This window comes from Eubalaena glacialis, chromosome 17 (genome assembly GCF_028564815.1).
Source record: "Eubalaena glacialis isolate mEubGla1 chromosome 17, mEubGla1.1.hap2.+ XY, whole genome shotgun sequence".
NCBI classification, from domain to species: Eukaryota; Metazoa; Chordata; class Mammalia; order Artiodactyla; family Balaenidae; genus Eubalaena; species Eubalaena glacialis.
In genome coordinates, this window is record NC_083732.1 from 63,284,825 (window position 1) to 63,297,811 (window position 12,987).

Sequence of the window (12,987 nt, forward strand, 5' to 3'; positions counted from 1 at the left end):
AAGGACTGGTCTCAGTGCAAGAGACAAAAGGATATCCTAAGTGGACATGGTCCTGTACTAATGGCCAATCCTGTCTTCCTGGAGCTTACATTCTAGGAAAACAGTAAATAAACCCCAAATTTCCAAAATAATCACCCAATTTCACTTGTGATAATTTTATGTAGCAAAAAACACACTGTCTCATACATGTATTTAATTAGAGTATGTAAGCCTTTTTTGTGTTTGAAAGTTTTCTAGGAAGTTGGGAGACAAATATATATTTTCTATGCCAACAAGAAAAGCCACTTACTCCAATTTCAGTTTTAAAATTTCTTCAGGATCCAGTTCTTTTTTTCACAATTTGAAAATACTTGTAATGAAACAGGAGTCACTACAATTGATACCACAGAAATTCAAATGATCGTAAGAGACTACTATGAACAACTGGACACCAACAAATTAGATAACCTAAAAAAAAATGGGTAAACTTATAAAATCATATAAACTACCACGACTAATTCATGAATAAATAGAAAGTCTGAATAGACCACTAATGAATAAGGATATTGACTCAATAATCAAAAACCTCCCAACAAGGAAAAGCCCAGGACCAGATGACTTCATGGGTGAATTCTACCAAACATTTAAAGAATTAACACTGAATCTACTCAAACTTTTCCAAAACACTGAAGGGGGAACAGTCACAAATTCATTTCATGAGTCCAGCATTACCCTGATACCATAGCCAAAGGCACTACAAGAAAACTGTAGGACAATATGCCTGATGAATATAGATGCAAAGATCCACAGCAAAATACTAGCAAACCAAATTAAACAGCACATCAAAAGGACCATACACCATGACCAAGTGGAATTTATTCCTGGGATAAAAGACGATTCAATCAGTAAACATGATACACCAATTAGCAGAATGAAGGATAAAAACATATGACCATCTCAATAGATGCAGAAAAAAGAATTTGACAAAATACAAAATTCTTTCATAATAAAAACTCGTCAACAAATTACATATAGAAGAATGTACCTCAAAATAATATAGGCCATATATGAAAAGCCCACAACTATCATCACATTCAACAGTAAAAAACTGAAAGCTTTTCATCTAAGATCAGGAGCAAGGTAAGGATGCCGACTCTTAACACTTCTACTAACATAATACTGGAATCATATACAAAGAAATTAGGTGAGAAAAAGCCATAAAAAGCATCCAAATCAGAAAGTAAGAATTAAAGGTAGCTGTTTGAAGATGACATGAACTTATATGTAGAAAACCCTAACTTCAAAGGAATACTGTTAGTACTAATAAATGAATGATGTTAAGTTTCTGGTTACAAAATCAACACACAGAAATCAGTCATAATTGATACACTGACACTAACATCAAACTATTCTAAAAGGAAAATTTTAAAATGTTCCCTGGGACTTACCTGGTGGGGCAATGGTTAAGAATCCACCTGCCAATGCAGGGGCAACTGGTTTGGTCTGGGAAGATCCTACATGCTGCAGAGCAACTAAGCCCATGCACCACAACTACTGAGGCTGCACTCTAGAGCCCATGAGACACAACTACTGAGCCTGCGTGCCACAACTACTGAAGCCTGTGCACCTAGAGCCTGTGCTCTACAACAAGAGAAGCCACTGCAATGAGAAGCCCATGCACTGCAACGAACAGTAGCCCCTGGTTGCCACAACTAGAGAAAACCCCCGTGCAGCAACGAAGATCCAACCCAGCCAAAAATAAATAAGTAAACAAATAAATTTATAATAAATAAATAAAATGTTCCCATTTACGGTAGCACCAGAAAGAATAAAATACTTAGGAAAACACTTAGCCAAGGAGGTGAAAGGCTTTTACTCTGAAAACTACAGACTATTCATGAAAGAAATTTTAAAAGATACAAATAAGTGGAAAGATATTCTGTGTTCATGAATTAGAAGGCTTAATATTGTTTAAATATGAGCTACAGATTCAATGCAATTTCTATCAAAATCTCAATGGTGTTTTTTACTGTATTAGATAAACCTAAAATTCATAAGTAACCTCAAAAGATCCAAATCAATGTTGAAAAAGGTGAACAAAGTGATATCACACTTCATGATATCAAAATATAGCTACAAAAGCTACAATAATTAAAACAGTATGGTGCTGCCATAAAAATAGACATATAGATGAATGGAACAGAGGAGTGAGTCCAAAAATAAACCCCCACACAGTTAACTTATCTTTGACAAGGGTGCCAAAATATACAATGGGGAAAGGATAATCTCTTCAACAAACGATGCTGGGAAAACAGGATGTCCATAAGCAAAATAATGAAATTAGAAACTTATATTACATCATATATAAAATTAATTCAAAATGAATTAAAAACTTAAAAATAAGAACTGAAAATGTAAAATTCCTAGAAGAAAACAGGAAAAAGGCATCATGATATTGGTCCTGGCAATGATTTCTTGGATATGACATTAAGGCACAGGGCAACAAAAGCAAAAATTAAAAAGTGGACTACATCAAACTAAAATGCTGCTGCACAGCAAACAATCAGCAGAGTTAAAAAGTCACCTAAAGAATGGGAGAAAATATTTTCAAACTGCATATATAATACTGTGTTAATATCCAAAATACATAATGAACTCCTACAACTTGATAAAAAAAAAATAATCCAATCAAAAATGGTAAGAACTGGGCAAAGGACTTGAATAGACATTTCAACAAAGATGACATACAAATGTCCAACAGGGATAGGAAAAGATTCTCAACATCTCTAATCTTTAGGGAAATGCAACTGAAAACCACAATGAGATATCACCTCACACCTAATTAGGATAGCTGTTGTCAAAAAAAAAAAAAAAAAAAAAAAAAAGAGGAGTGATGTCAGCAAGATGGCCTAATATGTTTCTCATTCTCATTCACATTCTTTCCTCAGCAACAACAATATGGCAATCATACATGGACAACAGTGCCTGTGGGATATGTGGAAATACAGGTAGGAGATTAGGAAACCCCAGTGCAGTGCAAGAACAAGAGCCATTTTGAAAAGAGTCATTTGAGTCAGACCCAGGTGGCTAACTCAGAAATAATTCCAAAGCCCTGATAACTTAGCAACACCCCATTTGCTTTTGGTTCTCTCACCAGTACTATACGCCAAGAGACCCAGGAGGAGTCTCACTTACCCGTTTGTCAGGCAATAGGCTTACAGACCTTGGTCCTGGCTGTGGACCCTAAAGTTCTCCTTGAGCTAGCTCCATCCCCTCTCAAGCCATGGTCTGGGAGCCTCTGAAGAACACTGATTGCACAATCACCCATGAAGAAGAGACTCTTGTGGAAGTAAAGGAGTCCAGCAGAGAAGTTCCAGCACATCATTAGAGCAAAAATTCAAGATTGGACACATCGCACAGAGTAGGAGGAACAGCTTGACTTTACCTGCTCCACCCTTCCCCCAAGGGAACAGGGTTTGGTGCCAAGAGATCCCTTTTTGACCCATGACTTCTCCTGTGGGGGAAGTAAGAGTCTGTGAGTGCATGCCTGACTTCCCCAGCTGTGCGGGATGCTACCAAATAGGAAAGAGGCTCATTTTTCTCTCACCTCAACCTGAGTACTGAGTTATGACATGCACTGTGAATAACTGGAAAAGAGAAGCCAGGGCTCAGAAAGGGACATATCAAGGGGATATGGATCTTATTAAACAATTCAGGGACTCCATCAGGAGGCACACCCATGAGCCAGTGGGGACACCTGGCCTATGGATCCCTCTAGCTGGACCACGGGCAAGCTTTTGCAGATGGCTAGTGAGCATTCACAGAAATCTGTCCTGATTCTGTGGATCTGGAAAAGACTACAAAATTGAGCATTTATCACTACCCTTGGGAAAGCAAAAGGGAGGTTGTAAGCACATGTCCTGGCTCTACAGGATTGAGAGAAGTCATACAAGCTTAAGAATTCTGCCACAAGAGGGAGCAAGAAGTGTGGAGCATGCATATCCATAGAAGGCACAAAAAACCTTCAGAATCCCTAGCAGGTCTCAGGAAAGGTACTTCTCTCCTGAAGTCAGCCAGGAGAGTAACCAACCCCAAAGACATGGAGATCTGTAATTTACCCAGAAAGGAATTCAAAATTTTTAGGAAGCTGAAGGAGCTACAAGAAAACACAAAAATTAATTGAACAAAACCAGGAAAACAATACCTGATCAAAATGAGAAGTTTAACAGAGATAGAAATCATAAAAAAGGATCAAACAGAAATTCTTGAGCTGAAAAATGCACCTAATGAATAAAAAATGCAAAAGAGAGCTCAAGTAGAAGAATCTGTGAATTAGAAGAGAGGATGCTTGAAATTCATGTAATCAGAGGAGAAAATAAGAAGAAAAATTGAAAGAGTGAAGAAAGCCTAAATGATCTATGAAATATTATCAAAAGAAAAGAATCTCTGAATTACTGGACTACCAGAAGGAGAAAAGAGAAAGATGGGAATAGAAAGCTTATTAAAGAAATAGTGGCTGAGAACTTCCCAAATCTGGGGAGAGATCTCAACAGTCATGTTCATAAAAGTCATGGGTCCCCAAACAAACTCAACTTAGAGAGATCTTCTACAATATGAATTACAATAAAACTGTAGAAAATCAGTGACAAATAGAGAATCTTAAAAGTAGTAAGAGAAAAAAAGCTTGTAACTTACAAGGGAACTTGCATAAGGTTTTCAGCAACTATCTCTGGAGAAACCTTACATGCATGGACAGAGAGGGATGTTATATTCAAAGTGCTGAAAGAATAACACTGCCAAGCAAAAACATTCTATACAGCAAAGCAGTTCACCAGAGGACTTCAGAGGAAGGCAAGATAAAGATGTTCCCAGACAAACAAAAGCTGAGGGAGTTCATCACTACTAGACATGCCTTAAAAAAAATACTGAAAGGAGTTCTTCAAGCTGAAATGAAAGGACACTAATTAATAACATGAAAACATGAAAATGTACAACACACTGGTAAAGGTAAGTATATATTCAAATTCAGAATACTCTAATACTATGGGGGTGGATTAACCATTTAACTCTAGTATAAAAGTTAAAGGACAAAAGTTTTAAAAATAACTATAGCTACAATAATTTGTTAATAAATACAAAATATTGAAGAGGTAAACTGTGACATCAAAAACATAAAAGGGAAGTAAAAGGGAATATAACAATCATAAATATATATGCACCGAACATCAGAGCAACCAAATATATTAAGCAAATGTTAACAGTTCTGTATGGAGACATAGACAACACAATAATAGTAGGGGACTTCAATACCCCACTTTCAACAACAGATAGATCATCCAGACATAAAATCATTAAGAAAACATTGAATTGGAACTATACTTTAGACCACATAGACCGAAGAGACATATACAAAGCATTCCTTCCAAAGTAGCAGATTGCAAGTTCTTCTCAAGTTCAAACAGAATATTCTACATGACAGATCATACATTATGTTACAAAAAAAGTCTTATCAAATTTAAGATTGAAATCATATCAAACATCTCTTTTGACCACAATGACATAAAAATAGAAATCAGTAACAGGAGGAAAACGGGAAAATCCATAACTATTTGAAATTAAACAATGCACTCTTGAACAACCAATGAGTCAAAGAAGAAATCAAAATATATCTTGAAAGAAACAAAATCAGAAATGCAATATACCCAAACTTATGGGATGCAACAAAAGCCATTCTGAGAGGGAATTTTATAGCAATAAATGCCTGCATTAAGAAAAAAGAAAGATCTCAAAAAAAAAAAAAAAAACAAAAAAAGCTAAATTTACAACTCAAGGAACTAGAAGAAGAATACACTAAACCAAAAGTTAGCAAAATGAAGAAAATAACACTTACCAAAGCAGAAATAAAATAGAAGAATATAAAAACAATAGAAAAGACCAAAGAAACAGGAGCTGGTTTTTAAAATATAAACAAAATTTAGAAAGCTTTAAATAGATTTTAAAAAAGAGAGAAAGAGAACTCAAATAAATAAAATCAGAAATGAAAGAGAGGGCATTACATTGATACCACAGAAATACAATGGATAATAAGAGACTGCTATGAACAATTACACACCAACAAATTAGATAACCTAGAAGAAATGGATAAATTCCAAGAAACATACAGCCTACCAAGACATAATAAAGGCCACATATGAAAAACCCACAGCTAACATCACACTCAATGGTGAAAGGTTAAACGCTTTTCATCTATGATTAAGAACAAGACTAAGGGTGACTACTCTCATGACTCCTATTCAACATAGTACTGGAAGTCCTAGTCAGAGCAATTAGGCAAGAAGAAGAAATGAAAGACTTCCAAATAGAAAAGTAAAAGTAAAATTGTCTATTTTGGAAGATGATATGATCTTATATAGAGAAAAATCCTAAAGATGCCACAAAAAATTGTTAGAATAAATCAATTTAATAAAAATGCAGCATATGAAATCAACATAAAGAAATCAGTTGTGATACTATGCAATAACCACAAAATATCTAAAAAAGAAAGAAAGAAAACAATCCCATTTATAATAGCATTGGAAAAAAATAGTAAAATAGGAACAAATTTCACCAAGGTGGTAAAACATCTGTACAATAAAACTCATAAGACATTGATGAAAAAAAATCTGTAGAATACACAAATAAATGGGAAAATATTCCATATTCATTAATAGGAAGAACTAATATTGTCAAACTGTCCATACTACCCAAAGCCACCTTTAGATGCGGAAATGAATATCGGTACAGCCACTATGGATAACAGTATGGAGGTTCTTCAAAAAATTAAAAATAGAACTATCATATGATCCAGCAATCTCACTTCTTAGTATATATTCAAAGGAAATGAAATCAGGATCTCAAAGAGATATCTACACTACATGTTCATTGTAGCATTATTTGTAATAGCCAAGATATGAAAACAACCTAAGTGTCTTTCTACAGATGAGTAAAAATAAGATGTGGTACATATATACAATGAAATATTATCCAGCCATGTAAAAGAAGGAAATCCTGCCATTTGCAATAACAAAAAATGACCTCCAGGTTATTATGCTAAGTGAAATAACTCAGAGAAAACAAATACCATATGATCTCAGTTACATGTAGAATCTAAAAAAAGACAAACTCTTAGAAACAATGAGTAGAATGGTGGTTGCCAGTAGCTGGGATTGGGAGAAATGGGGAGATGTGAATCCAAGGGTACAAACTTCCAGTTATAAGATGAATAGTTCTGGGGATCCACTGTACAGCATGGTGACTATAGTTAATGATATTGAATCATTCAAAGTTACTAGGAGACTAGATCTTAAATGTTCTCATCACAGAAAATAAAAGGTGATTATGTGAAGTAATGGAAGTATTAACTATCCATATTGTGGTAACCGTTTTGCAATAGATACATGTATCAAATCAACATATCGTATATTTTTAAAATTTATTTATTTATTTATTTATTTATTTATTTAATTGACGTATAGTTGATTTACAGTGTTGTATAACATGGGGGTGCATGCATCTTTTTGAACTTTAGTTTTCTTTGGATATATGAGGAGTGGGACTGCTGGATTATATGGCAACTCTATTTTTAGTTTTTTGAGGCGCCTCCATACTGTTTTCCATAGTGGCTGCACCAATTTACATTCTGAACAACAACTCACATTGTATATTTTAAACTTACACAATGTTATATGTTAGTTAAATCTCAATAAGCTGGAAAACTAAAACATTTGCATCATATTCATAAAAGAGGCTGTTTTATAGTTTTATACTGAGACAAGTATTGGAACCTATGGTATACTCCACAAAAAGTAGATGGAATAATTTAAATGGCACTGTGATTACCTGGTTTTTAAAGATTTGGTAATATTTCTGTGTGAAGCCTTTTGGACCAGGTATTATTTTTTTGCATTTTAATAACTGTTGTCTATATTGGTCCTATGATAATTGGTCTATTTAGAATATCCATCTTTACTTGTGTCAATTTTGGTAAATTTCATAATGCTTTTTTGTTTATTTCTTCTTACAGTTCATGCTGATTTACTTTAAGAATTGTTGTTGTTATGTCATTTGGTGCAAAAATACTCAAAACTGGAGTTTTTGTTATGATTTGTACTCTCCATGATAACTATAAAATGCTCTTATTTATCTTAAAAAGAAAATGGTAAGTGTTAGTGAGAATACGGAGAAATTGGAACCTTTATACATCGTTGGTTGGAAGGTAAAATGGTATAGACACTGTGGAAAACACTATAGAGGTTCCTCAAAAAAATTAAAAGCAGATCTACCTTATGATCTAGCAATCCCATTTCTGGGTATATTTCCGAAAGAAATCAGAATCTCAAAGAGATGTCTGCACTCCCATGTTCACTGCAGCATTATTCACAATAGCTAAGATATGGAAACAACCTAAATGTCCATCAAGGGAGGAATGGATAAAGAAAATACATTACATACATACAATGGAATATTCTTCAGTCTTAAAAAGGAGAAAAAAATTCTGTCGTATGTGACAACATTGGTGCACTTGGTGGACATTATGCTAAGTGAAATAAGCCAGACACAGAAGGACAAATACTACATGATATCACTTATATGAAGTATCTAGGATAGTCAAACTCATAGAAATATAAAGTAGAATGTTGGTTTCCAGAGGCTGAGAGGAGGGAGAAATGCGGAGTTGCTGTTCAATGGGTATAAAGTTTCAGTTATGCAAGATGGATAAGCTCTAGAGATCTGCTGTACAACACTGCACTTATAGTTAACACTACTGTATTGTGCACTTAAAACTTTTGTTAAGAGGGTAAATCTTATCTTAAGTGTACTTACACTTAAAAAAAAAAAAAGAAAATGTAAATTCTGATGAAAATAATCAGAACTTTATACATATAATTTTGTAGTTGAAGAAACACTTCAAAATCTTAAGAAAGTAAGCCCAAATGTTCTCTTTTGACAAAGTCCATTAACTTTCTATATTCAGGAAAGTAATATTTAAAATTAATATAAATTTGTTCTTAATTTTCCTGAATAGCACATGATATTATATTTACCTGTGTATTCAAGGTGAAATCCTGCAGCAGAAACACTGATGTCTGATTGAAAATTTAGATATAGATTATTAGATGTACTATTCAAAAGATGGGGTATTGTTGTTCCTGAAACGATAATTGAAAAAGTAGTTCAGTGATCACATAATAAGTATTATAATAAAACTAAGTTAACTATTAATTAGCCAATAAGTTATCACTGAAATTATATATTAGTAAAGTGTTTTACAAAATTTTTAAATAAAAATATTTCTCACATATTTGTCTTTCATATTACTGTTCTTGACTATCTCCAAGGAGAGAGACCTTCGAGAGCACATTAAATTGCTCCCTAAAAATAGGTAGGAGCAAAAAAAAGAAAGCTGGTGAAAATCAAAGCAGTAAATTTTACTAGTCACCTAAAATAAATATTTTGAATTTCATGTGGATTTCAATAGCTCATGTACAAGCTAATAATAAACTTAGTTTTAAAGTCTGCATGCGATTTTTATGGTATAATAACAAAATTTTGTATGGGCTTAAAGATATATTCATTTATTGGCCTTTATTATGATATTTAAATATATACATTTATGTTCTATACCAGGTCAAGTACCTTGATGTTTCTTACACCCTGACAGCAAAGCTGGTAGTTAGCATTCAAAAAGATGCCAATTATGAACTTGTGTCAGCCTTGTCTCTTAGCAAATGCTTTATAATCGTGTTCTTCTGAACTTCGACAGGAAATCAACTTTAATTATTCAATTACTGAGTTGAAAATATAACATATCTGCTTGAACCAATTACTTCTTGACTATTTGACATTGAGTAATAGTTCAAGATCCTTAAGATTACAATTCAAGCAGTTTCAAAAGACAACCATAAAAATAACTGTCAATGGTCTCAAGATAAAGTTCAACAAACATCTGAGTTGATAGTGTTGCAAACAATTTTTTTTGTAATTTTCTAGTTACTTCACACTTCACACAACTCTATGAACCTTAACCACTGAGCCTTCTATAAGAGAAACCAGGACAAACTCATTAAAGAACACACGATCGCTTTTTTTTCCCCCCTGAACTTGCTCTGTCTATAGTGTCCTAACTGAATCACTGAAGACAGAGGTAAACAGAAACTCAAAGGTCACTCAAACTGCCTTTGGTCTCTGAGGATCTTAGTGATTAAGAGCTCTGACTCTGGAGTCACACCAGCTGGGTCACAGTCTCATTCTAACATTAGCTGTACGACCTCCGGCAACTTAATTTCTCTTAGTGTCAATCACCTACCAGGACTGCTAAAAAGATCATATGAGGAAATGTATGACAAGCTTCACGCAGAGCTAGCACCTGGTAATCAACAGCTGTTATTATTTATCACTTTCATCATCTTCATTATTGTATTTATTATTCAGAAAGTATTACACCTAGTCTATTATAGACAAATGCATACTCAAAAATTTATACAATTTTTCCAAGAAAAATTTCTCTCTCAATCTATATCTAAAATATTTTTAATGCCTAAACCAAATCACTCCTCTAGATATTTCTCTTTTCTTTCCTCAACAGTGATGCTGAAAAATAGGTTAACATACTCCATTTTAAAATCTATTAAAAACTTACTACCATTCAAAATTCTTTCAGTATATCTGAAATATGTAAGTTTATAGTTTAGCTATATTTATATTTCTAGGGTTAAACACTATAATCAAAATTAAAGTAAAATGTACAGTTAAAGTTAAAGTAAAACTTCATTTTATCCTAAATATGCTATAAGAAGCTGTTAGATAAATGCATAAACTACCTTTAAAAACCATAACAAATTTTAAAACCTTCTGGTCTTGGTACATATGTATATAGTATGAATTTTATATAATTTAATTCATTTCATAGAATTAATTTTGTATTTTCTTTATTCTCACTCAACGGTACCTTGTAGCATTTACCATGTTGTTACATAGTCTCTATAATTGTTTTAATGGCTGCATAACATTCTATTAAGTGAATATACCATAATTACCAAGCACTGTCTAATTTTTAACTATTACTACTCATCCTTTTTTTTAAGGGAGAGGGGCATACATACTATTCCTGAACCATAGCTCAGCTAAAAATAATACTAGTAACACAAAAACATCAATAAATAATTACACAAATATAGTAACACTATAGTAAGGTCTTAAACATCAATTTCAATTTCATTACCTTTAAAGCCTTTCAAACTTCTAACCTTGTAATTTAGTTCATTGCATATAGTTTGTAAAAAGCAAAATTAAAACCACCAAGTCAGAGTTCTAGGAAGCTCTTCAAAGAGAGAGAGAGAGGTCTTACATTCCTAATTACAATGTATTTTAATTAAGGTCAGCTCTCTCACTTACCTGAATAACTTCCAAGTCTTGGAGCATTGTTGTCTCCCCCATCGTAAAAGTCCAGAGAATCCCAATTATGTTCTGTAGCAAAGCTGACAACTTGCACCTATGAAATAATAATTACTGGTAAGAACACATACTTCTAATGAGATACATATACTATAGTCTGCTTATCTCCTCTGGAAGAGAGAGCTCAAAGCCTGGACCATATCATTGTGGCCCTTCATGGAAGGACTTTAACAGAACTGATCTTTGCCTTTATGGCACTGGCCTACATGCACTAAGTTTTATAATAAAAGCCTCTGAGGCATCTAGCAGTGTTCACTATGGGTATAACATTGAGAATCTCTGTCACCATCTCAGCTTGGATTAATCTGATGTCTTAGTGCCTGGAATCTGAATCAAGGCATGTTCCAAAACAGTTGTTTAACTTTTTTGTTTTGGATGTTTGATTCTTGTCAGTGACTGAGTTTTCTCATTTGCTTTACCTATTAGGAAATAACCAGATGTGTGGTCCACATTGAGGACCACATAAGCATACAAGACCCTATAATATATGCATGTTTTGAACTAGGTTTATCCTGGATACATTTTATTATGCTTTACTTTGCATAACCTTTGCTAAATTTCCTGTCTTTATTTTATTTTTAAAAATTAACATAATAATCCCCTATGCGCATATTTAATAAATTTCAATATGGATAACCGAAAATAATACTTTATAACTGATTTGGGTACGTCTTTTAAAGATTATTTTTATAAATAGCTATATTTTTATAAATGGCGTCGTAATAACTAAATCACTGTGACGGTCCATTAAGTTGATAAGGAAAATGCTGGAGTATAATCCTCTCATGTCTATTAAGTTTTATTTAAAGAAAGAGGCATGTGTCCCTTTGTTGCACTTCACTTGGCACAGCTTGAGCTTTTGCAAGAACCCAGAAAACCCTCACAACTGTGGATGTTATCTACTTTTCTTTATTACATATTTTATAGTTTAGGAGGAGGTAAAGGAATAGCCTTACTAAAATAAATTTATTTTTATTTAGCTAAAGTCTGCTATAGATGTAAGCATCACACTCATTCACTAAGTACTTCTAACAATTGCATTCATTAAAAATTTCTTATCCACAAAATAGGCCTTCATCATTCTTCCATTCAAATGAATGCTGGAGCCTCTTTTCCAGGGATGAGTGCCACATGGCAACAGATACCCTGCCTGTGTGACAGGCATTAGGCTCAATGGCAATGTTCCAGGACAGAAAGAAGACTGGAATTAAAGCTGTATGATTGTAATATAACCCCCGACTCCTTAAACAATGGTCAATTCTCTCTTCATATCTGAATTTTCCTTTCCCTCAATGCGGGAAAAGAAAAAGTCACATTTGGCTTTAAAAAAAAAAAAAAGAAAGAAAAAAGAAAGAAAATAAAAGGATTCTTGCAAGAGTTGACAATTGAGATAAGCAAAATGTATTGAGAGGTTTTCCACTGAAAGAAATTATTGAGTTAGTAAAAATGTAGAGGAGACAAGCCATGAGGGAGATTTAGTGAACCATCAGTAATCCAATTTAGCCACAGTGGAGG

The 12,987-nt window shown here is 33.6% G+C and overlaps 1 protein-coding gene across 3 annotated transcripts in view; it reads right to left on the minus strand.

Annotated features, from left to right (window-relative positions):
* The window catches only part of CSMD3 (CUB and Sushi multiple domains 3), a 1,197,799-nt gene that overhangs the window by 142,822 nt on the left and 1,041,990 nt on the right, over positions 1-12,987 (minus strand). For all 3 annotated transcript variants that reach the window (XM_061171997.1, XM_061171996.1, XM_061171995.1), the window contains 2 exons: positions 11,413-11,509; positions 9,063-9,167 (listed from right to left, as the gene is read on the minus strand). In XM_061171997.1, the coding sequence (XP_061027980.1) occupies positions 9,063-9,167; positions 11,413-11,509 (202 nt within the window). The remainder of the gene's footprint in view (positions 1-9,062; positions 9,168-11,412; positions 11,510-12,987) is intronic.